Genomic DNA, 26,611 nt, shown 5'->3' with positions numbered 1-26,611 from the left:
TTTTTAAAGAGAAATTTTGTTCATTAGATACTGAGATTAATGAGGATGTGAATTAAATATAACCTGTCCATTTCAGTAGACATCTTAAAAAGGCTGAGTCCTAATTTCCTTTAATTTCTTCACATTCCAGTTCCTATTGAATTTAAGCCAGAATAGATCAGTTGAACATTTTATAACTTTATAAATTGTACTTAAACTCAGTATATTAAATTAACACATATGCATAATTATATTTCTTAGATACATTAAATACAAAGTTTGAGGTACATTATATAAAGGCAGTATTTCAAACTCTATTCAATTAAGCCAATCCCACTGGTGGCAATTTAGTGTGAAAATGCTGAGTATGCTGTGAAATGTTGATGATATGTACAGTTAACAAGAATTTAGTAGTTTCATTAAGTTTTCTGGTTGGTTCCTATGAGTAGGACCCCAAAGAAAATAACAATTAAAGAAATCAATACCAATAGAAAACACATTAATTTTATTACAGGTGTAGTTTCAAAGCAGAAAACAAATAAGCCACAACTAATGCATGGCAGAAATAAGAAATAATGTCACCATGGTGTTTGATCAGCAGTATAGGAACTGATAATTTAATGTCCAAAGATTAGACAGTGAAATAAATCAATATTTGGGAAAAATGGGATGGGGAAGAGTAGTAAATATCAAAATAAATCTGAATTTTCTAAGTTCATTAGGAAGGAAAAAGACTACTGTGAAACTATAACCACCAACAACTGTCATGGTTTAATCTATAAAATTTAAAAACTCAGAACTTATAGAAAACTCAAGTATAAAATGTTTAATAAACTGACTTTCTGATAACAAATGTTCACTATTTAATTGAAGTTAATTTCTTAACTATTTATGAATATAATGTATCAAATTCAGAAGCCAAGTATTTTATACTATGCATTAAGTTTCTATTTAGAAAATTCTTTTTAGGATTTTATATTTTTAAAAGTGCATAAGAGGTATAAGAGGCTTATCAAAAATTTTCAAAACTCAGTATATTTTCCTCATCTCCAGTAATCTAGAAGCCTATTAAAACAATCTGGATCAAGTTTCAAAACTGTCTTTAATAAGATAAAAACACCAAATAGCTACTTAAAATTCATTTTGAAAATGTAGTCTCAGATAAATCAGAAGTACTGACCACTGGTTTTCTCTAGAATACTGAGTTCTAAATGAACAAAATTTACATAGTTTTCTAGCTTTTAAGAGAAACACTTTTTGTTTCATTAGAAAAGTTACCTCCAATGGACTGTATTAATAGAGAAACAGCACAATTCTTATTCAGTACTGAAATTTTCTCAGGTACATTGTTAGGCAGAAATATGAATTTTATTTTCCCCCCATAGTTTGTATTGGTCTATGGTTTATGTATTGATCCATCAGCACCTCTCTTGGGCTGATACTATCATGGATTTCTTTTAAATTTTGAGGGGAAGAAAATAAATTCCACAGGTCAAAAATCATAAACTGATAGATTCTACTTGAGTAAATGAAAGGCAATCTAAAATGCAAAATAAAAATGGAATTAAGGCAGCTCTAAAAGAAAGTAAAACTTACCCACCCAAAAGAGTGCTAATGTAGTATAATTACTCATTCCTTAAAAAGCTGTGTATATGACTTAGACATAAAAACCAAATATCAAACAAGCACTGCCCAGTTACAATGCAGCATTAGGTGCTTTTACCTCAGTGAATGAAAAATAATGGCCACAACTCAAATGAATGGTTAATTTAATATGAATATATGCACCTTACCAGAGATGTTTATGTTTACTACCAAGGTGTCTTAGCAATTCCATATTTCTCACAAAGTCAGTATAACTGTTGTAAAAAAATCAACTGTGGTTCTGAATACCCATTCACAGTTGACCTCAACAATGTATCTGATGTAGGAGACTGATTATCTGTGACAGGCAGAAGCATGTGGTGGTCCTCAGTTCCAAGCGGAAGAGTTAGTGGTAAAGTCATATCAGAAGGTTTCACATCTAAAGTTTCTGATAAAGGACTTTTTTGTATAGAATCTTGTTCACTCAAGGGATGATCCTCTATACTAGAATCTAGAATTTTATCTGCACCTGAAATGGAAGAGAAAAAAATTAACTCTCTTTAAGAACCAAACAAAAACCCTGAGGAAGACTCAATCTATATACCATCCCCAGAACTTGCATTCCAACCTCACACCTTTAGCCATACTGTTTCTCTCTTGCTGATTTGCCCTTCTTATCTATATAAATCCATTGTGGGTTTGAAGATTAGGGTCAAGCACCAACATCATTATAAAAATGGACCTAACTGTTCTGGAGCAGGGTAAGCTGTTTCTTACCTATTTTATCACTTGTTTGTCAGTTTTTCATATACCACCCTGTGACATCTATCATATTGCTATTTAACATTCTCCATAGGTATGCCTTGAATGCTTAACAGACTGTAAATTCCTTCAGAGCAAATGTCAAGTTATACTTCTCTAATTCCTTCAAAGTACTTAAAAGTGCTATACACATAATAAGTATTCTGTTTGTTCACTGAATGTATTAATGAGTAGTTCATATTCATATTATTCAATGAGTTCAAGTTCAGAGATATGGCACTCTCATTTTCAGAAGAAATTCTGCCCTACTCAAGGGAGTTATTATGCCACTGACTAAAGATACAGTTTTTTCTTCAAATTTTCCACGAGCTTTACCACCTTCTTATCACTCCAAAGTACTGACATGATTTCAGTCTATCTCTGTTAGACAAAATTGTATATTTGCTTTTATAAAGTTTATCTTGTTTTTGCCAGACTATTCTTCAGTTCAACCAGCCAAGAATACAGCCTGTGCTGTCTCATCCCAGTGACTCTATTCAGTGTTCTCTCTGCCTGGGATGAAACTTCCCTTTCCCATCTCCATCCTTTGAACTCTTCTCCACCTTTCAGGTTCCCTAGAATTAAGCTTTTCCAGTATTCACCTCATTTAATCTCTTCTTCAGCACTCTTGCATCTCTGTTATAACCTACATTTTGTCTTGTAATCATAGTTATTTAGATTTCTGGCCTCCCACACCAGATTGTAAACTCTTTGAGGACTAGGACTACGCTTTGTTTACCTTCATACACTCTGCAGTCATGTGTGCTTTAGAGGTATTTAATAAATGCTTGTTGAATTAATGTCTCAAGGAAGTTTTCAGATGTTACTTACCTTAAACCTCATGGTGTTTATGTTTACCATCAAAGACTATCATCTCTATAAACTGAAGACTAGTGTTTTGTTTCTAATCATAACAGAATGCTTAAGCATAGTGAAACTTTCTCAAGGATTCATTTTAAGCAACAGTCTGAAAATTCTATAGCCAACAGTGTAAAAATTCTTTCCATTTTCATACATTGTAACAATTTGGGGCTACCTGTTTCCCTATTTCCGCTAATATATTTCTCGACCACTGTTCATGATGCACCTACTACAGTAAACCCCAAGTAACCCAGACTCTAGTATGAGGAAGAGTAATATATAGTTTGTTTACATATTCTTTCATTCTTGAAACTGTTCATACATTAGGTTTTTAAAGGAGGGACTATTTCAAGCATCATTTATTACAAGGTCAATACAGAAAGAAATTCAGAATGAATTCATCTGCAAATTATAAAGCTACCTTCCTCATATGTGTGGACCTAATTTTTAAAAATATATATCTAATTTTTATATTTTTCTATCTGTGAAAAGTATTTGGGTCTCTTGGGCTAAAATGGACTTCAAAATTTTTCCAATTAAAATTAATGTGAAATTTAAATTTAAACTGTTGTACATCTTAACATTTTAAGGAATAGCACAAATATAAGAGCATCAAATTTTAAAAACACACAAGCATTTACCAGAATGGACTTTAGTCTTGTGCTTCTTTAAATTTTTAATATCTGTGTAAGAATTTCCACATAATTCACAGATAAATGGTCTTTCTCCTGAAAAACAAGTTAAAAAATTTAAAATCTCAGTATTTCAGAAGCTGCTAAGACAAAAATACCAATGTTGATGAACACAATACAAACGTTATTATACTGTTTAAATTTAGTTCAAATTACTATCTTAATCTCTTGGTTCTAAGACAGTGAAATGAAAACTTGTATACACATAGGCACTCCTTCATACAAAGCATCCCTATTTCAGGAAAAAAATCACACATTTTCATTAACAGAAATTTCAAACTGAAGACATAACTTACTCTTTTATTTCTATCAGACATTTATTGAGTGCCAGTTATATGCCAGACTCTGGCTAAGAGATGTAGCTGGGGGAAAAAAATGCATGATTATGGTTTCTGCTCTCAGGCAACTTACAAATTAGAAAATCCTTTAAAAATACAGAATAAAAATACTACAAAATTATAATTCTTTTGAAATAAGAACTGTTCAACGCTTTACAATGAAGACTGAGGAGTATGAGAATATAGAAGTTGCCAATAAATTTATTAACTGTCTACTAGGTGTTCACACTACACCAGATAGGAATTATAAAGTATAATTTTTAGAAAGAAAACAGTATATTTTCAAAGTGGCATTTTCCTTTGTTTTAAACACTTTTGTACATTTAATATTTTCTTCATACTACTTACATACTACCTTTTATAACAAACATGTCGATATTAAAATGTATTCCTAAAACTTGCACAGTGAACACGGTTTAATAAGGAAATCTGATACTATCTTGGTATTATCTATTCCTTTTCATTTTTTGGTATATCTGTGCAATTTAATCCAAGTCATTTAAAAACTACTCATTATCAGGCACATTTCTTAGAAAATCTACACAATTCTTGATCAAATTTAATTCACACTCCCAACAACTAAAAAACAAAATAAAAAGTTGATATTTATACATTAAAATATTGCTATCGCTAGAATATGACTAGATACCATATAGTCCATAATGGTTTAAAGTCAAGGTTTACAGAAAAAGAAATTAGAGAGAACAAAAAATAATACGTTCTCCCTAAACACAGACCTGTATGGGATCGAAAGTGTTTGTTGAGCTCTCCTGAGGAAATAAAACTTTTCCCACAAATACCACATATGTATGGTTTTTCACCTAGATGGAAAATAAAAGATAGCGAAGTGGTGTACTATACCAATATAATATTTATCAAGTACAATAATCTAAAGTAAGCTGTTGTAGAATATTATTTAAATTCAAACCTCTTTATATTGTACTTCAGAGGTATTTTCAGTGTGATCCAACTTAAAGGAACATTAGTAATTATTTTACACTGCTCATGTAACCTGATGCTTTTCATATATTAAAACTTTACTTCTGTAAGTATCCTTCTAGTAGACTAGAGCTGGGCAAGAAGTCTGATTTTTATATAATTAAAAACATGAAAATTAAACAATCTGTATTTCAATTCGTGCTATCTACAAGATTATTAAAGTGGAATAAAATCATTTAGGAAAGATCTATTAAAAAATTACCCTACAGAAAATGAAAATATTTGAACAACAGATTTTGCTTCAAAATTGATACTTCGGGTTTGAAGTATCTGTTTAATTTGCAAATCTTAGAATGTCTGTGTAGAAAAAGTCCTAAGAAGTTATTAAATCAATGGTCTACCCAAAACCACCCCAACCCCTTAACTTTACCGTTTTATCCAAGGGAAATGAAGATATAAGAGCCTAAGGAGTTTCTCTAAGGTCATAAAAAATGTCTCAAGTTTATATACTGTCAAAATTATCTGATTTTAATGTACAAAGTTACAAGATAAATAATTTCACCCACTGTGTATTATTCTAGAAAAACGTCTGCTTTTATATCTAATATTTATGTGAAAATCACAAACATAAAAAGCCTCAAGAAGGACAAACAACAAACATATAACTAGAAAGCTTGTAACCAATCTATTTTTTTGTAAAGGCTCAATTTCCCTTTTTCTTTTATTTGTATTTATAACTTTCCTTATTTTAAGCAGTCTCTGTATCAAATTCTTACCTGTATGTTTTCGAGAATGAGTGATAAGAGAACTAGAGACAGCAAATGCCTTTCCACAGGTATCGCACACGTAAGGCTTTTCTCCCGTATGCCTTCGAACATGATAGGTCAGTGTGCTGGCTTGGGCAAATCTCTGTCCACACCTATCACAGACATATGGCTTCTCTCCACTATGCTTCCTATCAGTAAATAAAATTATATGTTGGCAAGTAAAGCAATCTGGGGATCACTCTATATAGCAAACATTTTTCATACAATTTTTCATGTAGTATTTTATTTCATATTTCATTTCATCTTAAGATATCAAGAATATGTATTTAAAATCAAGAGTTTAATGTGTACTGCCAAGACTAAATGTTTTGGTTGTTATCAAAATATTAGTTCTGAGATTACTTCAAAGTTTGTCATCATCTTTATATGGTAGTCAAGTGCACCTATAATTCTGTAGGCAATCATTTTTGCTTGTCCATTCACTCACTCTTCAAAACTCTTTCCTCAAACCTCCAGCACCTCCTCACCCATCCTCACTCTCAGCTGATGTCCTTGCTTCCTGTTTCACTGAGAAAATTGAAGCAATCAGAATAAAATTTCTACCACCACAAATCTCCACTTATAGGCGGCTGTATCTTCACATTTACTTTTCTTAACTCTAGTATGAGAATGAAATCTGAATCCAACTACTCCCATTTGTATATGTAAGATACTATTCCCCTTGCCTACTCGATGATATTGCTCTTGCATTTTTTCCCTCCATCCTACATCATCCACTTTCCCCACCCCTTTGGATCACAGTATACAAATATACTGATGTCCCACCTTAAAGGAAAAAAAAAGACCCCTGAATCTTACTTGCTCCTCTATTTTTCTGCTCCCCTTTAGTAACATCCTGAGTCTCCAACGGTTCTACTTTAATTTCTTCTCTGCTCATCTCTTCTCTACTAGCCTCTGCTAACACTACTTTTGTTAAGAGCACCGCTGACCTCTCACATTGCCAAATCCAGTAGCTGATTCTCAGTCTTAATCTCCCTATCATCAGAATTTGACATAGCTGATCACCCCTTTCTGAAATCATTTCCTCCACCTGATTTCAAGGCAGCCCAATCTCCTAGTTTGTCCCTATATTGCCTGCTCCTTCCTCGTCGCTTCTGCTGGTTCTTGCCCATTTCCTAGAACTCTTAAAGTTAGTGCACCTCATGACTCCATCCTTTGATCTCTTTTCTACTCACCTTCATTCTCTTGGTGACCTTATCCAACTTATGCCTTTAAATACTATCTATATGCTGACGACTCCCAGATTTGTATCTTCAGCTCAAAGCAGACCCCTGACTTCCAACTGTCTATTACATGTTTCCACTCAGATGTCTAATAGTCATCTCAAATTTAACATGATCAGAACTCTACTCTAAACTCCTATACTCCCACTTACACTGCTCTATTCACAAATCTTCATTTCAGTTAACGGTAATTCCATCTTTTCAGATGCTCAGGCTCAAAAACCTCAATCATTTTTAATTCTACCCTTCCTTTTTTCTTTCATATCCCACATCCAGCATGCAGCAAATTCTATTTGTTGAAACTTTACAATATGTCCAGAATCTGACTAGTACTTATCTCTTCCACTGCTCTCTCAGACCTGAACCATTATCACTCTCACTTGGGTTTTATCTACAGCTTCCTAACTGATAACTGTGTTTCCACTCTTGCAATCCTATAATCTTTTCCTAATATACAGCCAGAGTGATCCTTTTAAAAATGCAAGCAAGACCATATCACTTATTTCTTATTCTCAAGAGTAAAAGCTTTATAAAGGCCTATAAAACCTTCACCATCTGGACACCCTAACAATATTCTGATCTTATTTCCCTCCCTCACTTATTCCCCTCCAGCCACCATGGCTCCCTTGTGGCTCCCTGACTGTGCTAAGAATACTGTGTGATGGTACAAAATTAGAACTGTCCTGAATTCTAATACAATAGTCTACTTTAGGACTATAGTGAATAACAGACTCAAAGATCAAACATTTATTTTTTTTGTTTTAAATTTTTACCTTGCATGAATCTTGAGATTGCTAGAAGTTGCAAATTGTAAATTGCATACATCACATTTATAGGGTTTTTCCTCACCATGATGCATGCGACTATGGAAGACTAGCTGGCATTTCTGAGCAAATCCTTTATCACACAGTTCACATTTGTATGGCTTCTCACCTAAAAGAAAAGTAAAATTTATATTTAGAAGGAAATACTGTCTTAGTTGCTTAAGCCATATACGCTTTCAAGAGTCCATCAACAATACTAGTTTCAGTATTCATAAAATGTTAACTGCTAGAAGTAAAAAAGCAAATAGGATCTTCTTCCATACTGACTACTGAAAACAGCAGTAGAATTAAAAAGAAATTAGTGTTTCTCAGTTCATAAAAGGTGATCAATGAGAAATACATATGCATCTTACAAGGTACAAATCTAAGTGTACCAATAAAGGTAAATCTAGAGGCTGAGGAAGGAATGTATATATAATTAACGTTCAGAAGTCAACAAAGTCTAGGAAGCAGGTGGTGAGATGAGCTGGCAAAATCTGAGAATCAGACTGGGTTGTAATTACATTTCTCTTTATCGATTTTAATATATTTGTTAAATACTTAACAAGCTAAAACTAAGTTTATGCTTATTTTAACTATGAGAGAAAATGATTCTTAAAGAACTCATGCACTGGGACTTCAGAGTATCAGTTACAATGAGACAAACAGCTACTGGAAGGGAGGGTATAGCTCAGTGGGACAGCGCATGCTTAGCATGCACGAGGTCCTGGGTTCAGTCCCAGTACCCCAGTAACAACCAAACAAAAAACCATTAAATATGTGGTCACAATTGGACACATTTTCAAGTCTAACCTGCTCAATGATTTTATGAACACAAGTGTATTCCAAATTTTGGTCACAAATAGTCAACAATGTATATTACTATGTCTATAAAAATATTTCAGTCACAACATAAAAACAATCACACCTACCACAATCCAGTCTTACCTGTATGAGTTCTTACATGCGTTTTCAGCTGGTTACATTGGGTAAATGCCTTTCCACACAAGTGGCAGACATAAGGTTTGACTCCTTTGTGTATTCTCATATGCCTTCGCAAGCTGCTGGCTTCTGAAAACACTTTCCCACATGTGTTACACATTGGCTTGGCCTTAGAATACCTCTGATCCAGCTCTTCCCCAGAGCTCTCCAGCTCATAAGAGTTCTTGACACTGGCTATATTAGACATAGAGTGTTCTTTCAGAGCACAGTTTGGCTGTGATTTTCCACGTTTCCGTTTCACTGTAACAGTTTGCACAATGTCTTGTGCTGGAAAAGTATTTTCCACAACTGATGTCAACTCGAGTTCTGAATTATTTCTTTGTGCAACTTGTTCTATTACAGGGGTGGAGAATTTATTTGCATCTAGAAATAATTCAACAGATGCATTCTCTAAAATGTCATTGGGATATTGCACTGTTTTGTTTTGCCCTGTTTTCTGAGAGTTGAAGCCCTTCTTCTTCTTTTTAGTTTGAGACGACTTCTTTGCTAATGCCCCTTGTTTAGGATTTGCCTGAACTAAATCTGTAGACACTTCTGATTTCTCCCGACTGTTATAATCTCGCAGAGTAAGGAGGCAAGTCTGTTGATTCAGTTCAATGTTTCCAGTAATACTAGATATCTCTGTAGAAGAGGGATTAGCAATAAAAGCAAAATCTTCCATCTTTATTTTACATTTAGTGACCACCTCTTCCACTTTGAGATAGTCAGCAGCCTGATGGATTTCTTTAACATTCCAACTGTAAGGAAACAAGGCTAAATGACAACATTCTGATCAAAGAAAAAACGTTTCTGAAACAGAGCTACAGAAATATTTCAATGTTTTTTAAAGGTCTAATGAAGCAGAATGATGAAAAAGGCCTAAGAGAACAAATTTATAAAATTTATTCATTCACTCAGACTGTTTGGCGTAAGTCTCCAGTTTTACAGAACTTGAAAAGATACAAAGTAATGACTATTCATAAGTATAACCATGAAAATATACAGTGTTAAAATTTCTGCCTGTTTTAAAAAACACCTGGAACACAAAAGCAGCTGTTGGCAACTTACTGCCTCTTCCCATTTATCCTGAGGCCTCTTCAGATAGCAGACTTTTCTGGACTAGCAACAGGAAGAGTCTAAAAAAACTATTATCTTCCTTGCTCCCCTGTGAGGGACTTTAACTGTGCTTCTCAAACTTACCTGTGGATGTGAATCACCCAGGGATCTTATTAAATGTAGATTCAGATTCAATATGTCTGTACTGGGGCCTGTGCATCTGCATTTCTAACACAATTCTCAGTGATGCCAATGCTGCTGGTCCATCGATCACACTCGGAGAAACAAGGTTTTAGAATGCACTAAGCTCTCTAGAAACACTCCCAACTTTTCTGTGTGGTGTGATACTCAAACCACATTAGCTAGAAAGTCTGTCATTTTAGAGTCATTCAGAAAAATTCTGATCACTCTGTTCAACATTGCAGTCAATATTTACTGAACAACTACCATATGTGGTCCTGAAAGGAATACTAAGAAATATCAAATAGTCTCTGCCCTCTATAAGTTTACAATGTACTGAAAGGTTGTTCAATTATTCTAGCACTGGCTCTGGATTACTATCGGGATTAACTAGGGTAAATCAGCATCTTCCACCTTTCAGTTTTCTTAGCTATAAAGTCAGAGAGCTGAGTTGGTATTAACATTAAAAATATGCCCTTTTAATTATTTGAAGATGGATATAACACACGCACATACACAAACACATACCTTCCTATTTGCCATCTTCCCCAAATATTATTTAATTCTTTAGGAAAATTAAGTAGATTTTGTAAGCTAGTTTGGAAACCTAATCACCAGTTTTGGGGAACATTTTATTCTCTGGGAAAATACATCCTAAGTTCCTAAACATACTACAAATAAACTTTTGGAAAACATTCTGTTTGCAAATAGACTCCCTTAGCTAAGAAAACATTACTTAAAATACTCTTTTCTTATGGCCTCTGGCTTTAATTTTGGAGCAAATAACGCATGATTTTGTAATCAAGTTAACTCTATTTGCAAAGGTATTGCACGAATGCCCCAAACATAAAAACAACCTTATTTATCTTTCATACAAAATGTTTTTTGCATGTATATAGCACTGTCACTCTCTAAAAACATTGTTTCTTCTTAAGCATTTTTATTAATTTTGTTACATAATCTATTAAATTACAATAAATGAGAAATAGTAATAGAATGTAACCACACTTACTCTATCACTTACTATATTTAGGTCTCAAATTATAATTGTGCTTAGTGCTCCATAAAAGGAACTACCAATAAGATGAGGTAGCTTTAAGACCAAACAATACAAACTAATACTGAGTCATGCACTAATTGTTCAGTAGTGACAGCTATTCATACAATTTACCTATTTCATAGATAGCCCATAATCTCAGTTAAGAGAATCAATCACCATTTGTTTATGTCAGCAACTTATCTGCTTTTGCTTACAAGCATAAAGTTATAATGCTTACAAACTTGCTTTCACCCTCTGAAGTCACTGAAAGTCATTTTAATTACATATTGTCAAGTATATGGCCAAGTCCTTTATATGAGTAGTTCATTTAATCCTTAGGACATGCCTATGAAATCTATTATAATCTCCATTTTACACACTAATGAAATACAAATGAAGGATCGGAGTCCAAAGAAACTAAGTAACTTGCCCAAGATTACAGTGTTAGAACTAAGATTTGACCAAGGTACTCTGGTTCCTGAGTCCAGTTAATTATTATTCTGTTTTCTTAAACATAAGTTGTACAGACTTTCTATTTTTGGTATACGTCTTCTCTTACATTTGCCACTGGGCTCAATTAACTCCCCAGCTCCCCAAGAAAGATATGTATTAAAAAAGATTGAGCAAAACATCTGGCTCTTCTTCACATCAGTTCTTTGCTTGAAGGATCAAAGTAAGGTGCTTTTCAGCATGTTCAAATCAATTCAAGATTTTTCTGGCAAAGTTAACTGAGAAAGGGAAAACACTAAATTGACAATCAACCGAAATTCACTGGTTTTGATTATTTTACGTTATAAATTCTAAATTTTTAGATCAAAGGCACTTGTATAGACAAATATTCAATTTAATTTGTCCTGTAACATAAATATATGACACTGCTTTGTTCCTTTAATCAACCCCTATACAGAGCTGACTCAAAGATTTCATTATACCAAAATTTAGAAATACTTTAACATGAGTATTTCCTTTTCAAAAGGATTAAGGAATATCTCTATTCCAGCTTTTAAAAGAAGTATATTTCCATGCTAAGCTGCAATGTAAACATGTACATGCATATATCCACAAAGTGTTAAGAGTGGGTGGCAGAATTTTGGGTTTTTCTTTTGTTTTTTGTTTTCCTCATCTCTAAGAAATGTGGAATTAAAGGGCTTGGAGAGTAGGATAGAGAAGAGGAAATGAAGGAAAGAAACTAATGTTCACTGAGAGGCAAGCCTTCAAGTACATCTTTAATCTTCACAGTAACAACTAATGTAGTTATTATCATCTTATTTTTACAGATAAAGAAAAGGAGGCTTAGAGAAGCTGTATCTTGCTCAAAGAGACATACTGACTGATAGGCAAGATCTAATTCTAAAGCCCATAATCTTTCTAGGTCAGGTGATGATCTGTTCATGTTTACACTTTCATAAAAGATGGAGAAAAGAAGACAGGAGTAATTTAATTGGTTTCTCTTTCCTTTTATCCCCACCACCTTTCCCCCGACAATCAGTAAATATATTGGTATTAATCTAATTATATAGTTTATCATGTCTGAGAGACAAACAGTGCCTGCGTATCAGATTCTTCTTGTCAGTGCAGTGGTAGCATTGAGCATCTTAGAGAAGCATTTTAGCATCTTGGACCCAACTTAAGCATTAGTATTGATAGCTTTTACAGAGCTAACAAGAGTCACTGCCATTAATACTCCAATGAAGTTACTTTTCTGAAACAAGATCAGGAAGAGGTCCTGCATATTGCTATTTATGGCTGGTAATGGGAGCACTATTAAATGAACTTAGAGGTTCTTCCTTCTTTCTCCACCTCCACCTCCCCACTCCAAGCACAGAGTTTGGGAGAGAGAAGACCAGAGGAATATAAAGACCAAAAAGCAAAGGTAAACTGAAATTCACTTAAAATCCATTGTATTTTGACCTTTAAGTTTACATAACTGAAGTCAGAGTTTGTTTCAGTAGATAAATCAAACGTGTCAAAAACAATGCTCTAGTTGTATTAACATCTATACTTTTTTTGTGCTTATGAAATTTAGTCTGTTTATCCCAAATCAGTGATACCAACTTCTTTATTAGAAACAACAACATTGTGCACAATATTTGAAGTCTCAAGACTTCAAGGACTGAATAAAAAAAAAATTCAAATCTGCTTTAGCTCTGAAGACCACTGACCAGCTTTTATAAGTAGAAATAAAATGTGTACTTTACCTGTCAAGATTTAAAGTTCCTGTGTATATAAACTCCAACAGTTTTTGAAATCCATCGGCCTTCACCTGACTCTGATCAAGAAAGACATTGTTCTCAGAAGTGCTTCTGTAGATCGCACCAAAATACTCACTAAACGAGGCAAGCACATTCCTATGAGCCTTAAACTGGAATTCCCCGATCACTATGGTGCAGTCACAAAGAAAACCTGCTTCCCGTTGTTTGTTCAGTCTCTCTAAAAGGTGCTCACAGTGGTGCGAATACTGCATTTTGAGATCAGAATCGAATTTTACCCTTGTTCTAGAAAACAAAAAGGAATAGTAAATAAGTAACCCTAAATTTTCATCACTCTTCACCCAAGCAGTTGGTGAGTGGAGAAGGGACATGAGACCTACCACCAAGAAGAAGAAAGTCTGTTCTCACTTTATGCCCCCATAAAATTTTTATCATACAGATATGGTTAAAATGCTGAAGTAATAAATTCCTTTCTAGCTTTTATTTCACCGTGGTCAACTAACACAATCCTTTGAATACGTCAATAAACAGCGATCCAGTGAAAACATTCCACTAGGTGAAAAAAAAAAGCAACACAAAATTCCACGCTTTTGCATTAGACTTTCAAGTTCACTAGGCACACACGTAACAGGAAGAAAATTCAATAAACCACTAAGAAGTGATTCCTTGGGACAAACAGGAAAAAGAACACGGTACGCGTTCTTTTAAACTGCCCTTAAATCTTTGGAACCTATTAGCTTCCGCGGTGCTCACAGTTGCTTCAAAACCCAAGGCGGGTGCCGAGGGGGCGGAGAATAAGCAGGGCCAGCAGTTGTCAAAGGTTTGGCCACTCGCCCCGAGAAGGCCACACCCCCTTCCTTCTACCCTCCCCACCCGGGATGGAATCGGAAAGTGACAACGAGAGCCGGCCTCTGCTGGCTTCTGCTTCCCTGACTTTCGCCCAGCTCCCACTCCCGCGAATTCCCACAGCAGAGGTTGTGGCCAAGGCCAACACCGGGGCTGCCTCGCCCAAGCTTTCCGCATTAACACCTTCGCTCCGACCTGAGCTGGAACTCCAAGGAGCCTGCCCTCCAATGTCCTAGGGTCTGGTGAGAGTCGGGATGGCATACTGGGGGCGAAGCCAGAACTCACCTATAGCAACCCAAAGAGAGACACGGTTTCTTCACTCTCTCTCCGCCATCTTGGAAGGACGTCACCTCGCCACGCTCCGCCTCTCCCTGCTTCCTCCACGTCGACGTCACATCCGGCTCCAGGTGTTCAGTGGCAACACCACAGGCTCTAGGACCGTGGAGGTCCGACACCTGCCTAGGGGAAAGAGCTGGCGACATAGATCCCGCTCCCTACCATGCCAAGGGTCCCCGGAAACAGGGAGCTTCTTGGATACGAGACCTAAGGGCTCGCTCACAGCGTTCCTCCTGTCTTCATTCTGAGCATTTCGGTTGGCAGTCAGCATCTCGCTCTTTGCCCTCCGGGACCGAGTCTGGGCCGCGCTGCGCGGCGGGCCTCTTTCCTGGAGGAGAAACTGCGCATTGCATGCTGGGGCTTGTAGTTAGTTGCTCGTCTTCCTCCATCATCCTCCCCTTCCTTGAGGCTTTACGAGTGGGAACAGCTGCTTTGTGTACTCGGGCTTTCCGCCATGGGGATTTTTGAGCTGAGAGTGATCACCCATTTTTAGTTTACGTACTCCAAAGCTCTTGGGACCCCCTGGGTTTTGTTTGCGTTAGCCACCTGGAGCCCAGTTTCCGGAATACCCTTACCTGGCGCTAGAAGTCTGAGATGCCCGACAGCGGAGCAAAGCAGTAGGGCACACTGGGCATGCGCATGGAGAAAGGTGGGCTTTACACCGGAAAAGGTTTTCCTGCGTCTGGACTAGAAAAATTTTAGTACAATTATTGACATCGAATTTAGATTTTGTACAATGAGGGAAAGGGGTACCAGTTATCTGCCTAATATAAAAAGACACAGAAACAGTGAGGTAAGTCATGCTGAAATGTTAGGGTGGATTCTTTCCTACTACCTGTGAACATCATAAATCTAAGAAAACTAAAACTTAAACATGTTTTTCTCGTTAAAAGTTGTGTCAAGACAATAGGAAACTTACTCGCAACTTTATTTTAACGGACAGTCTAAAGTTGAATTTATTCTTGTCTCCCTTGAGATTTTCTTTTCTAACCAGATTCTGTTTGCTCTCCTTGTAACTTCTTTCTTGGCGGTAAGACTTATATTTGTGAATGAAACTATAGCCTTTAGAATTAAAAGGAAAAAATTTGACGCTGGTTCTCTATTGATTACATCTTAATGAGTAAAATTTTATTTCTGATTCCACTTTTATTTTTGTCAGAACCGTTTTAGGTAATTTATTAATTCAGAAATATTTTAAAGTCTCTGCAGATGTTGGAAACCACGTATATAGAAAAAGCATAAAACATCGCCTCTGAAGTTTAGCGAAATCTGCAATCTTAAGGGGAAAATTAGTGGAAACCAAATGACTTGTAATGCAAAGAATGTTCAAGGGGCGACAGGGCTTACCAGTTGTTGCACGGTATTTGATTACCCTTGATTACTAGACTGCACATTACATTACTTTTTCAGTTTAGTATCAGGTTGTTAGTTGATTACAAAAACTTTTTTCAAAAGCGTGAAGCACTTTCACGTGCAAGCCGGCAATAAAATTATTTGGTGATGAAACAAAACAACACCCCTGCTGAAATTCAAGTTCTCAAGGTACTGCAAATTTCTAACAAGATTATGTCTTTTAAAGGAATATAACGGGTAAAGAAGAAAAAGACACCGCTGTTTCCGCCCGGTTTCGAACCGGGGACCTTTCGCGTGTTAGGCGAACGTGATAACCACTACACTACGGAAACCTTGCTGCGTTAAGGTGCTCAGAAACTCATTCATATCACTGTTTCAACATCTAGTTCGCAAAAATTTAAAAGTAATGTTAATGTAACTTTTAACGGAATAAAGAGATTTTTTAAAAAGGGAAAATAACCATATGTCCAATTGAACAGTGCTAACTATTTCAAAAGTTGGAATTTGCGTACACTTTTTCCAAAGCCCTTCAGGGAACCCATCAGTTGCCCTGCTTTTGAGTATACTTTCTCCTATGGAAAAGAAGTGTTATATACTAGTTTATTTTCTCCGCGTTGCTCTGCTGAGAGTTCAAGGAGAATTTCCGGGCTTTAGCCGGCTACAAAGGGGCCCGCCGCCCTTGGGTCCCGGAGTCCCGCTCCCGCAGCGGCGCGCAGCCCCAAACTCCACAGCTGTTATTTAGCTAGTGAGAAAGCGACCCTTTCAGCCTCTGGTGGAGCGAAGGGTAGCTTTTCAATTTCCTCCTGTGCTTTTGTACTTGCTTTAGACAGTATTTGTTTAAAAATCTTCTACAAGGTGTGCAAAATTGAGAGGCTAAAAAAAAAAAAATCAAACACCAAGATGCACTTTTTGGCACGCAGTGTGCACACATTTTTCTAAGCCTGAACTCCATATGACCTAAGAAATACCATTTTTTTCCTGCAAAGAGGCAGACACGTTCTTATGCCTAAAAATAAAAAATTTTTAGGGAATGAGAATGAGCTTCCATATTACACTGAGGTGGGGGTGGGGTGGATAACCACATGTAATTGCTAAAAAAATTTAAAAGTGAGATTCTACCATTTTGGTTTTGAGTACATTTTGCTTAGAAACCACGGGAAAGAAACACAACAAAGTATTTGTCCAGTATATATAGAAATAATAAAATTATTTAAAACTCATTTGAAATCCTAACACTTTTTTCTTTTTAGAAGTTGATGAGGGTTTCAGAAATCCGGATGGTGCTTCGCGTTCTGCAACTTTCCCCTGCCATCTCTCTGCCTTTTTCCAGTTTCAAGGGTGCGTTTCAGAGCTTCTCGCAGGCCCCTGGACAGACACTTATTAATCAGAATTTAATGGCTTTGAGAAATGAAACTTTTTTCCTGATATTCTCGGATTCCAGGAGGTGGGGAGTGGTCCAGCCTAGGTGAGACGCAATCGTGGGTGGCACTTTAGAACGCACGGGCATCCACAGAGTTTACTGGCCTGGGGCTCTCCTGTTCCCTGGCCCGCACCTGCCGGGCTCAGGCCCCGCGGGGCCGCGTCGTGGCTTCTGTGACGCGGCGTTCCAGGCTGCCGGCCCCCGCGCTTCACTTTCCGCTCTCCCGGCTCAGCCCGCAGTCAGGGCAGCCAGGCGGCAGGGGGCGGAGGCGGCGACGGCGGCGGCGGCGGCATGAGCTACTACCAGTTACCGGTGGTGATAGACAACGGCTCAGGAATGATCAAGGCAGGCCTGGCTGGTTCCCGGGAGCCTCTGTTTGTCTACCCAAACATCGCTGGCCGCACCAAAGGCCACACCTGTGCAGCCGAGCGCGCGCAAGAAGTATTCGTGGGGGACCAAGCGCAGGAGCGGAGGAACTCGCTTTCCATCAGGTACCGCCCTCTCCCGGCGGGCAGGAACCGCGTGGAAGGGAAGGAGGGAGAGCCCAGAGAGGGAAGCAAGGGTGAGAGCAAGGATAAAGAAGCGAGGATGGGAAGTTTCAGCCAGCCGCCGTTACTGCAAACGCTGGAGCCACAAATCTGAGTGTACCAAACATCTACAGGGTGAACATTATTGCTCTCTGTGTCTATACAAATGTATTCAAATGAATACAGTCATGGTTCGTAAAATACAAGTTCATTTAAGAATATTACTTAATCATGGTACCTTTGTCATTTGGGTTTTTTCCCCCAATTAACTTATATTCCCCCCCTCCTTTTTAAGTCAAAAAGGGTAAAGGGGGAGGGAGAACAGAAAGCAACCAAAATTGCCGAGGAAGGCAGCTGTGCTAACTTTTGCTGGCAGTTACCTTTCTCTGAGAGGCTTTGGCTGTCATTGCCCATAAAGGGTTTACTCGTAATAAATATGAGGATTAACACAGGCTTGAAGAGAATAGAAACTGGAAACATTAAAGGCTGCCATCTATCTTATTGCTCTTCCTGCAGATACCCAGTGGAGCGTGGTCTCATTACTTCCTGGGGGGACATGGAGATCATGTGGAAACACATCTATGACTATAACCTGAAGCTAAAGCCCAGTGATGGCCCAGTTTTGATTACAGAGTCAGCACTGAATCCACTGGCCAACCGGCAACGTGTCACTGAAGTGTTTTTTGAGCATCTGGAGGTTCCTGCCTTCTATATGTCCATCCAGGGGGTGCTAGCTCTCTTTGCCGCTGGCTTCACTACTGGCTTTGTGCTGAATTCAGGTGCTGGGGTCACCCAGTGTGTGCCCATCTTTGAGGGTTACTGTCTCCCTCATGGTGTCCAGCAGCTAGATCTGGCAGGCCTTGACCTCACCAACTACCTCATGATGCTGTTGAAGGACCATGGCATCATGCTGCTTAGTTCTTCTGACAGGAAGATTGTCGCAGACATTAAGGAAACCTCTTGTTATGTGGCAATAAACTTTGAGGAGGAAAAAGCCAAGAAAGCTGACTGTATAGAGAAGGTTTACCAACTACCCGATGGGAAGGTGCTCAGACTCCATGACCAGCTCTTTCATTGTCCAGAGGCCCTCTTCTCTCCAAGTCTCATGCACCTGGAAACCCCTGGCATTGATAAGATGTGCTTCAGCAGCATAATGAAATGTGATACAGATCTGAGGAATTCCTTTTTCTCCAATATTATCCTTGCTGGGGGATCGACCTCTTTCCCTGGTTTAGATAAGAGGCTGGTTAAGGATATAGCAAAGGTGGTGCCTGCCAACACCCCTGTGCAGGTTATAGCGCCCCCAGAAAGGAAAATATCAGTGTGGATGGGAGGCTCTATTCTTGCATCCCTGTCTGCCTTCCAGGACATGTGGATCACTGCAGCAGAATTTAAAGAAGTTGGACCCAACATAGTACACCAAAGATGCTTCTGAATACAGATGACATGGTTAGAAGAAAATGTTTTGAGTATATGTGACAGAAATCTTTGGATATTATATGTTCCTGGGAGAACAGAAAATATTTCAATTATTGGAATGTCCAGGTCTCTGTTGTATTTTTGTAATGGGGGGGCGGGGGGAATAATGGTGAAGCAGTCAAATAACATTTATTGAGTAGAACCAAATTAAATGCTAGAGGAGACATTATTCTTGACCCTGGGGATCTTTCATTTCCCTTGGAGAGAGAACAATTTGTGGTACAATATGATATGTGCCAAATGAGTGACAAAGATTTAAGTTTGTTGAAATTTATGGAAAGAAGGTTGCTAAGAGGGAAGATTTCATAGCAGAGGTATGCCATCAGGTGGCATTAGGATGGGTGTGGGGGGTAAAACAAAAGGCAGATATTCAGAAAAGCATAATGGAAATGAGTAAGAAGCTAGATATGAAGATGCACAAAGCATATTCAAGGCATGTTTAATACATTAGTTTTGTTAAAATGAAGAGCCCATATGAAGCAGACTAAAAGCAATGACTAGGAAGGTAAATTAAGGCCAGTGACTGAAAGGCTTTGTGTTAAATGTCCTACAGCCAAAAGGGAAATCATTAAAGGCTTAAAAGCAGGAGACATAGGGAAATTAAGGTGAATGTGGTGATAGTTTGGAGGATAAATTGGACTAGGAAGACCCTGCAGATTCAGTGATCAGTTTGAAAAGTTATTAGTCTAGATATAAAGCAGTCAAGTCTTATACTTAAAATTATAAGCAATAGGAATTAAAAATAAGAAATTAGGAAAAACTGACAAGTCTTGGTGCCTATTAATTATGAAGAGGAGAGAAGGATCTGCAATGACCTGAGTAGCTGAGAGAATGATGGCAGTGTTGATATAACTCAACGTATTTAGTGTCTGCTCTATGCAAAGCACTGTGCTAAGTGCATTGAGTGCTAAATCAGGAGTCAGATTGTGTCCTTGAGCAGCCAGCAGTCTAGTATAAGAGGTGACATTCATATTTTAATTATAATAATACAGGATAAAAAGTGATTTAGTATCCTAAGAGAAGTATACAGTGGGAAAATATTCATAAGAGGGAATATATCTTGAGGGCTCAGGGAAGACTTTCTGATAGATTTGGCTTTGGGGCTGGGCTTGAAGGACAGATGGAATCTAAACCTAATAGAGTGTTCTTCCTTCTGAATTTAGGGACAGCACATATGGGTTCAGATTCAAGCAGTACCACCTGCCAGCTGCATGATTGAAACAAATTGTTTAAACATTCTGAAGATCAATTTCTTTATCGATAAATGGGGTTGCTAATCCTAATCCCTGTCTGTCTCACGGGGTCATCATGAAATTCAAATGAGACAATGTCTCTCTACAGGCACGTTTACAATGTTATTTTTTGCTTATAGAATTAGAGAATTTATATGCCCAGCTCATGCTACTTCCTCCGAGGAGTCAGAATCTATTACTTGTGTCCTTCAGCACATTATATTACCTGTATTTCTCTTGACCACTTGATGTAGCCTTATCTTTTGGTTTGCTTGTCTTTTCCCCTTATTAGATATGTTCTTAGAAGACAGGGATTGTGGGCTTTCTCTTTTCATCTCTAACCCCCTTTCATGATGACTTCTATAGTATAATCTCAGTATGTATGCAGATGTATAGAATTGGAGAGAAGCACACTACTGGCAGAGGCAACACTAGGGCAAGGGCTCTAAGGTATAAAAATGAGCATGTACAAGAAGCTGGAAGTAATTCAGTTTGGCCTGAGTTTGTGAAGAGGTGCATTTCCTCCCCATTTTAGTGATTGTAAGCTAGACTGGATAAGGTGTAGAAAATGGTTATCTAAGAGCAGTTTAAACAGTTGATGCTGCACTCACTAGATCCACAAGCACTGTAGAGAGAATGATCCCAACCCTCTCACTTTAGAATGCTTAAATTGCTTTTTTTCCTAAAATGTATGGTCATGGCTAACAATACATTTAATTTAACCATATATCTAACTTAAACTTCAACAGCCCAGAGAGATGGGCAAGACAAGTAGTATTCCCATTTTACAAATAAAGAAATTGAGATTTAAAGAGGTTAAGAGATTTAAGGTGATCTACAAAGTAGCTTGCTAGATTAGGCGGGCAAAACAATCCTTAACTGTGGTTTCTTAGGGAGTTAACCCAACAACTAGCCTAGAATATTCTGTATGGACTCTAGCCTCTTCTTCAGGGTCATAACAGATCCTTTTCAGATGGTAATCTAGGGAAAGGAAAAAAAAAGCGAAAATTCCGTTTAGTCATATTTTCCCTTATCCTAAGTCGTATCAGACCAACCTTCATGACATTTTACTTTTCTCTCAGGTCGAGGCAACAACAGCAACAGCTCCAAGGAAGTCCACCCAATTTAACAGGTTCAACTTCTACAATCAGCCGGTAACATGAAAAACAGCATTGTACCGGCCAATATAAAAACGCTACGATTTATGTGCACTGCTCTTTTTTTTTAAAAACGTAATCACAATGCTACATTAACGCAGTCAATGATTGAAAAGCCTTTATTTCCTAATAAAAGGGAGATTCAGTCCTCAAGTTAAAATTAGGAATGAAATAGTTCCTCACGTGTAATAAAAGACATCCTCTGCTCAAGCAGTTGAAGAGAAGGCTTTCTAATGAGAAGCGAGCAGATAAGAAACTCGGAGGCAGGCAGCCCAACGAGCTGAGTCAAGATTTTGGTTTAGTTGGTGCTGGTTGGGAATCAATTTTCGTAAATATCTCTAACAAAAATGTTATCAAAAAAGAATCACTGTTTTGCGTCCCTGGTCCTTAAATTTTTCTACGAGCTCCTTTTTTTTTTTTTTAAGATAGTAACGTGTATTGCGCCTGCTCTAAACAGCACTCAGAAGCAATCAGGTTACAAGTCAACACGTCGAAAGAAAAGATTCAAATCTTCCGCTAACGAACGTGAGGGAGGAGCGGCGGCGATTGCCCTCACGCCCCGAAACAATTTTTGAAAAAAATTTTCTGTGAAGCCCGGCTCTCGCGAGAGCCGCGGCGGGAGGGCCTCAGCCAATCGGCGCAGGCGGCAGCCTCTTCCTTTATAAGGAGACGCAGCCGGCTGCGCGGCGGGTTGCGGAGGGTGGGCCCGGGGGCGGTGGCGGCCATTTTGTATCTAACCCTAACTGAGACGGGCGTAGGCGCGGCGCTTTTGCTCCCCGCGCGCTGTTTTTCTCGCTGACTTTCAGCGGGCGGAAAAGCCTCGGCCTACCGCCATCCACGATTCAGTCTGAAGTAAACAAAAAATGTCAGCCGCTGGCTCGCTCACTACTCCCGGGAACCTGCGGTGGCTCGCCCGCCCAGCCCCCGCGCCCGCCTAAGGCCGCGGTTTGCCCGGGGCTTCTCCGGAGGCGCCCATTGCCGCCGCGAAGAGTTGGTCTCTGTCAGCCGCGGGTGTCTCGTGGGCCAAGGCGAGGCTCTGATCGCAGGGAAAGGAATGGAGCGGGTACCCGCGCGCGGTGCGCATCTCTGAGCTGTGGGACGTGCACTCGGGACTCGGCTCAGACACTTGCAGCCTGAGGAGCTGCTGGGAGGCCTCCAGTCTGCTTTCTCACTGGAAGGAGGGCTCCTTTTGTGCGCGTCCGTCTTCCCTCGCCTGTGGACCTCCAGACTTGCAGATTGTACCAGGGTGCGTGCAAATAAATTGTCAGGACACGTGGCGGCACCCCCGAAATTTGTCCAAATGAATGGGCAGTGAGCAGAGTAGCCAGCTAGCCACTCCTGTTTTTGTCTTAATCCCCTTCCTCTGGTTTCATTGCCCTTTATCTTTGTATTGCAGCGTAGTTTCTGCTCTGCGGATTTTCTTAATGTTTTTTCCTTCCCCGGAGTAGATCCCGACCTGTCCTCTCAATTGGGTGTGGAAGAGCAGTGAGAGAGAGAGAGAGAGAGAGAGTGTGTGTGTGTGTGTGTGTGTGTGTGAGAGAGAGAGAGATAATTAAACATTTCATAAGTATTTGTTAGCTAGGCTTGTGTTCTCAACACAATGGAAATTATGTTCCTTAGGGGTTGTTGCTTTTCACCTTTGCCTCCGTCTTTGGATGCGAAGTATTAAGTGGTGAGAGAAAAGAAGTTTATGAAGAAATACATATACCCCATTTTCCAAATAATTGGGCCAGATTTCTTTTCCAAAAGGTGGGGGGAAGCTAAAGGCACATTAGATTAAAGGAAACAATCAATAGGCCATTCTGCCCACTCATCCACAAAACCTAACTTCCAGGTTGATGTGAGGATTCATCCGAAGTCAGTGCCTTCACTTCCTTAAGACAGCTATTCTGGCGGCAGTTGCTGGGATAGTAGCCAGCAGCCTGAATTATAAAGAGAAATGATCAGTGTGATACCCTGCTGGGCTCTTGACCCGACAATGGAAGGGGTAAGTCAGGAGGACCAGGTCAGTAAATGTATGAACGTGTAGGTCTACAGCATCTTAGCTTGTTATCTGAAGTAGGTTCCTCAGTATCGTCTAACAAATACAATTCTTAGCTCTCAGTTAAGAAACGTGAGAAGTGGGGGTATAGATCGGTGGTAGAGCACATGCTTAGCATGCACAAGGTCTCAGGTTCAATCCCCAGTGCCTCCATTAAAAACAAAAAACAAAACGCTTACCCCCTCCCTCCAAAAAAAAGAAATGTGAAAAAAATTGTAATGCACTGTTTCTGGTAATTTTCTCTAAATAAGAAGGAAAAAAAAGATTCCCAGCAGCGAGGTTCTAGTTCTGATTTTGCTGAAGACTTTTCTAGATTCTTGAAGTTACTCAGCTAGCTTCACTAAACTTCCATTTACGAAGAAAGTGATCTTTTAAGATCTCTTGAAGCTGGTCAGGGTTCTTTGAACTAGAAATAAATAGATGTCTTTTGTTCCTGCTCCACCTAGTGGTATTTCTGCTTCTCCACATTTACAAAATTTGGTGGAACTGGACCTGAGGCAAGGATGGCCACCTACTGGGGGTTCTTATTTTTCTCTTCTTTAAAAGGAAAATAGTGATTTAGTAAACGCAGTTTAAAGAAAGACCACAGCTGTTTTCTAATTCTTATACTTGACAAAATGTCATGTAAATATTCCAAAGGAAAAAGTTCTTTCCAGAATTATGAACACTTGAGGTATTCTTTCTGTTTTGGCAGAATGATTCTCTTCCTTAAATTATATAATTTTGCAGTAAGAAGGGACCACAGAGGTCCTCCATAATTTTGCAGCAAGAAGGGGCCACAGAGGTCCTCCAGTGAGATAATTTACATGAGAGCCTTCTGTAGATAGTAAATCATTATGGCAAACGTGACTTTTTATTGCTACAAGATTTAAGTCCTAGCAGATGAAGAAACTGCATTGCCTAAGTTAATTTTTTACAGAGTTGACACCAGCAGCTAGGCCTCTGAATTGCCAAGTCTCGTTTTCTGTTTACTATGTGGCACCTTAATGCTGCGTTGGCTTCCCTGGGAAAGATGATGAGCGTTAACTCCACGATCGTTTTCTGGTTTAAAATTAAACATCCTCAATGGTTACTTGCCTGTGAGCTCAGTTTCCATTTCCCGCTCCCCTCCCTCCATGACCTTCTTCGATATGATTCTGTGCTGGAAAGTCCAGTGTGTGTTTCACTATTTTACAAGTATACTTGTATTTGTGGTAGTTATGTTCTGTAAAGTCACTATAAACACTGAATTAGTGAATATGGAACCATTTCTCCTAGGGTAAGTACAGGATTAGGTTCCTGAGAGCCTCTAGTCACAACGTTTTCTTCTACTGATCAATGCTATAGTCTTGTTTTATGTGTATTTCTGTTTAAAGACACCTTATTTAATATGCATTATTTATTGATTTAACGTTGAACTCATATCCAATAGCACTATAGCTCTTGCCTGTACATAAGCTTACCTACACATGTATTTTCTCTGTAAGTCATGTCACAGCCTTCTTGCACTTAGGAATACCAGACAGCACTTCAGCACTATGCTTTGGGGTCATTTTAAACAGCAAAATCACCAACAAGAAGCACAAAAATGAAAAAAAAAAGTGCTACTAAATAGATAACAAAAAGGGTATGTGTTTACAGTGTTCTTTTTGGAACAAGTAGGCAGAGTGTCACCTTGTTCGACCTCAGCTGGGAACGTCTGTGTCAAGTGACTCAAATTTTTCACTGCTCTGCATGTGTCTATGAATGACTGTAAAAAGCTGTAGATATTGATTTTGGGGTTACAAATAAATTTTAGTAGGTGAATTTACAAATATGGAATCTGCAAATATTGAAGGTTGACTATACTTCAAGGTCTGTGTGACACCTGTACCTGAGAGAGACTGCAGGTGTCCACATGGCCCCTGAAGTACTTGAGGCTTATTTCATGCCTTTTTGATTATTTAAACAAGTAATTTGCAAAGAGTTTTAATGGGGGAAGGGGTAAGTGAAGTTTGAAAGTAACACTGTTTGTCTCATGTATTTATTTTCAGTTACTTATGTTGAATTTCAAATAATAAAGGAGAATGAGAATTCAAGCTCATGAAGGAAGCTATAGCTTTAAAAATACTGAGAAACATGGGTTTTGTTCTGTCTTTAGAATGAAAGGCTTCTAAGGTCCTGGGCTGGCTATAGTTTTTGACTCTGAGGGTGATGTGAGTTTTAATATAGCTTGTCCTGGTTCTTCTGGTTCTGCAGTCAAAAATTCCATATTAGCCAGGCTCGATACATAAGAGACAAATAGATGGTGGATGCACCCACACTCACACAATGTATAGAGGAAGAGTGGTTTTAAGTTAAATTAAGGTGAGAATGAAATGACAGAAGGTGATTGTCATTTCTTCCCCATTTATTATTCTTTTAAGGTAATAATGTGTGATGGAAGTAAAAAGCAGCAAAAATACCCAAGGTTTAGGCTGAGATTTGCAAATTTAAATGTCTGCAGCGGGGAATCACACCAAGAATAAGAAAACAGACTACGGAGATGGTGGGAGGAACATCCCTTTTAAAGGAGCAGCAGCCTTGTGGGATTGGAGGCCTAAAATTGCACATATTTCAGGGGGAGACAAAAAGTTTAGATTTTTATGTGAACACTTATTTAAAAATGTTGATAGTTAATTTAAAATAAAATTTAAATATTGTGGAGGTGTATAATAAAGAATTTGGCTGGCTTTTATTCCTGAGTCCC

The 26,611-nt window shown here is 38.4% G+C and overlaps 3 protein-coding genes and 1 non-coding gene across 7 annotated transcripts in view; 2 read left to right on the top strand and 2 right to left on the bottom strand.

The window, feature by feature from the left end:
- Positions 1 to 1,731: 1,731 nt before the first annotated feature.
- Positions 1,732 to 14,865, bottom strand: MYNN (myoneurin). Of its 3 annotated transcripts, none has more exons than XM_006200827.4 (8): positions 14,645 to 14,864; positions 13,502 to 13,798; positions 8,996 to 9,786; positions 8,018 to 8,177; positions 5,971 to 6,149; positions 4,993 to 5,076; positions 3,867 to 3,953; positions 1,732 to 2,092 (listed from the first exon to the last, which is right to left on the bottom strand). In XM_006200827.4, exons 1-8 carry the CDS (start codon positions 14,839 to 14,841, stop codon positions 1,830 to 1,832), a joined length of 2,058 nt encoding a protein of 685 aa, XP_006200889.2. In that variant the 5' UTR covers positions 14,842 to 14,864; the 3' UTR covers positions 1,732 to 1,829. The 3 variants fall into 3 exon arrangements, with proteins under 3 accessions (XP_006200889.2, XP_072816753.1, XP_015091936.1); XM_072960652.1 differs by lacking the exon at positions 14,645 to 14,864 and adding an exon at positions 13,894 to 13,995; XM_015236450.3 differs by lacking the exon at positions 4,993 to 5,076 and having other exon boundaries at positions 14,645 to 14,865.
- Positions 14,866 to 16,307: 1,442 nt separating this feature from the next.
- Positions 16,308 to 16,380, bottom strand: TRNAV-AAC (transfer RNA valine (anticodon AAC)). The gene has a single exon. It is a non-coding gene; the product is annotated as a tRNA-Val (tRNA).
- A 1,138-nt stretch (positions 16,381 to 17,518) lies between these two features.
- On the top strand, positions 17,519 to 21,911 carry ACTRT3 (actin related protein T3). 2 transcript variants are annotated; one of them, XM_072960688.1, is made up of 3 exons: positions 17,519 to 17,959; positions 18,512 to 19,444; positions 21,789 to 21,911. In XM_072960688.1, the coding sequence occupies exons 1-2, from the start codon at positions 17,760 to 17,762 to the stop codon at positions 19,428 to 19,430; spliced, it is 1,119 nt and encodes a 372-aa protein (XP_072816789.1). In that variant the 5' UTR covers positions 17,519 to 17,759; the 3' UTR covers positions 19,431 to 19,444; positions 21,789 to 21,911. The 2 variants fall into 2 exon arrangements, with proteins under 2 accessions (XP_072816789.1, XP_006200891.1); XM_006200829.3 differs by lacking the exon at positions 21,789 to 21,911 and having other exon boundaries at positions 17,520 to 17,959; positions 18,512 to 19,533.
- A 640-nt stretch (positions 21,912 to 22,551) lies between these two features.
- MECOM (MDS1 and EVI1 complex locus) overlaps positions 22,552 to 26,611 on the top strand; it is a 587,526-nt gene continuing 583,466 nt past the window's right edge. The window contains exons 1-2 of the mRNA XM_072960611.1: positions 22,552 to 23,109; positions 23,698 to 23,850. The gene's annotated coding sequence lies outside the window, so the exon portion shown is untranslated. The remainder of the gene's footprint in view (positions 23,110 to 23,697; positions 23,851 to 26,611) is intronic.

Source organism: Vicugna pacos, chromosome 1, assembly GCF_048564905.1.
Source record: "Vicugna pacos chromosome 1, VicPac4, whole genome shotgun sequence".
Classification (NCBI taxonomy): domain Eukaryota; kingdom Metazoa; phylum Chordata; class Mammalia; order Artiodactyla; family Camelidae; genus Vicugna; species Vicugna pacos.
The sequence above is the reverse complement of the archived record's forward strand: the minus strand, read 5'-3'. Positions and strand labels throughout refer to the sequence as shown.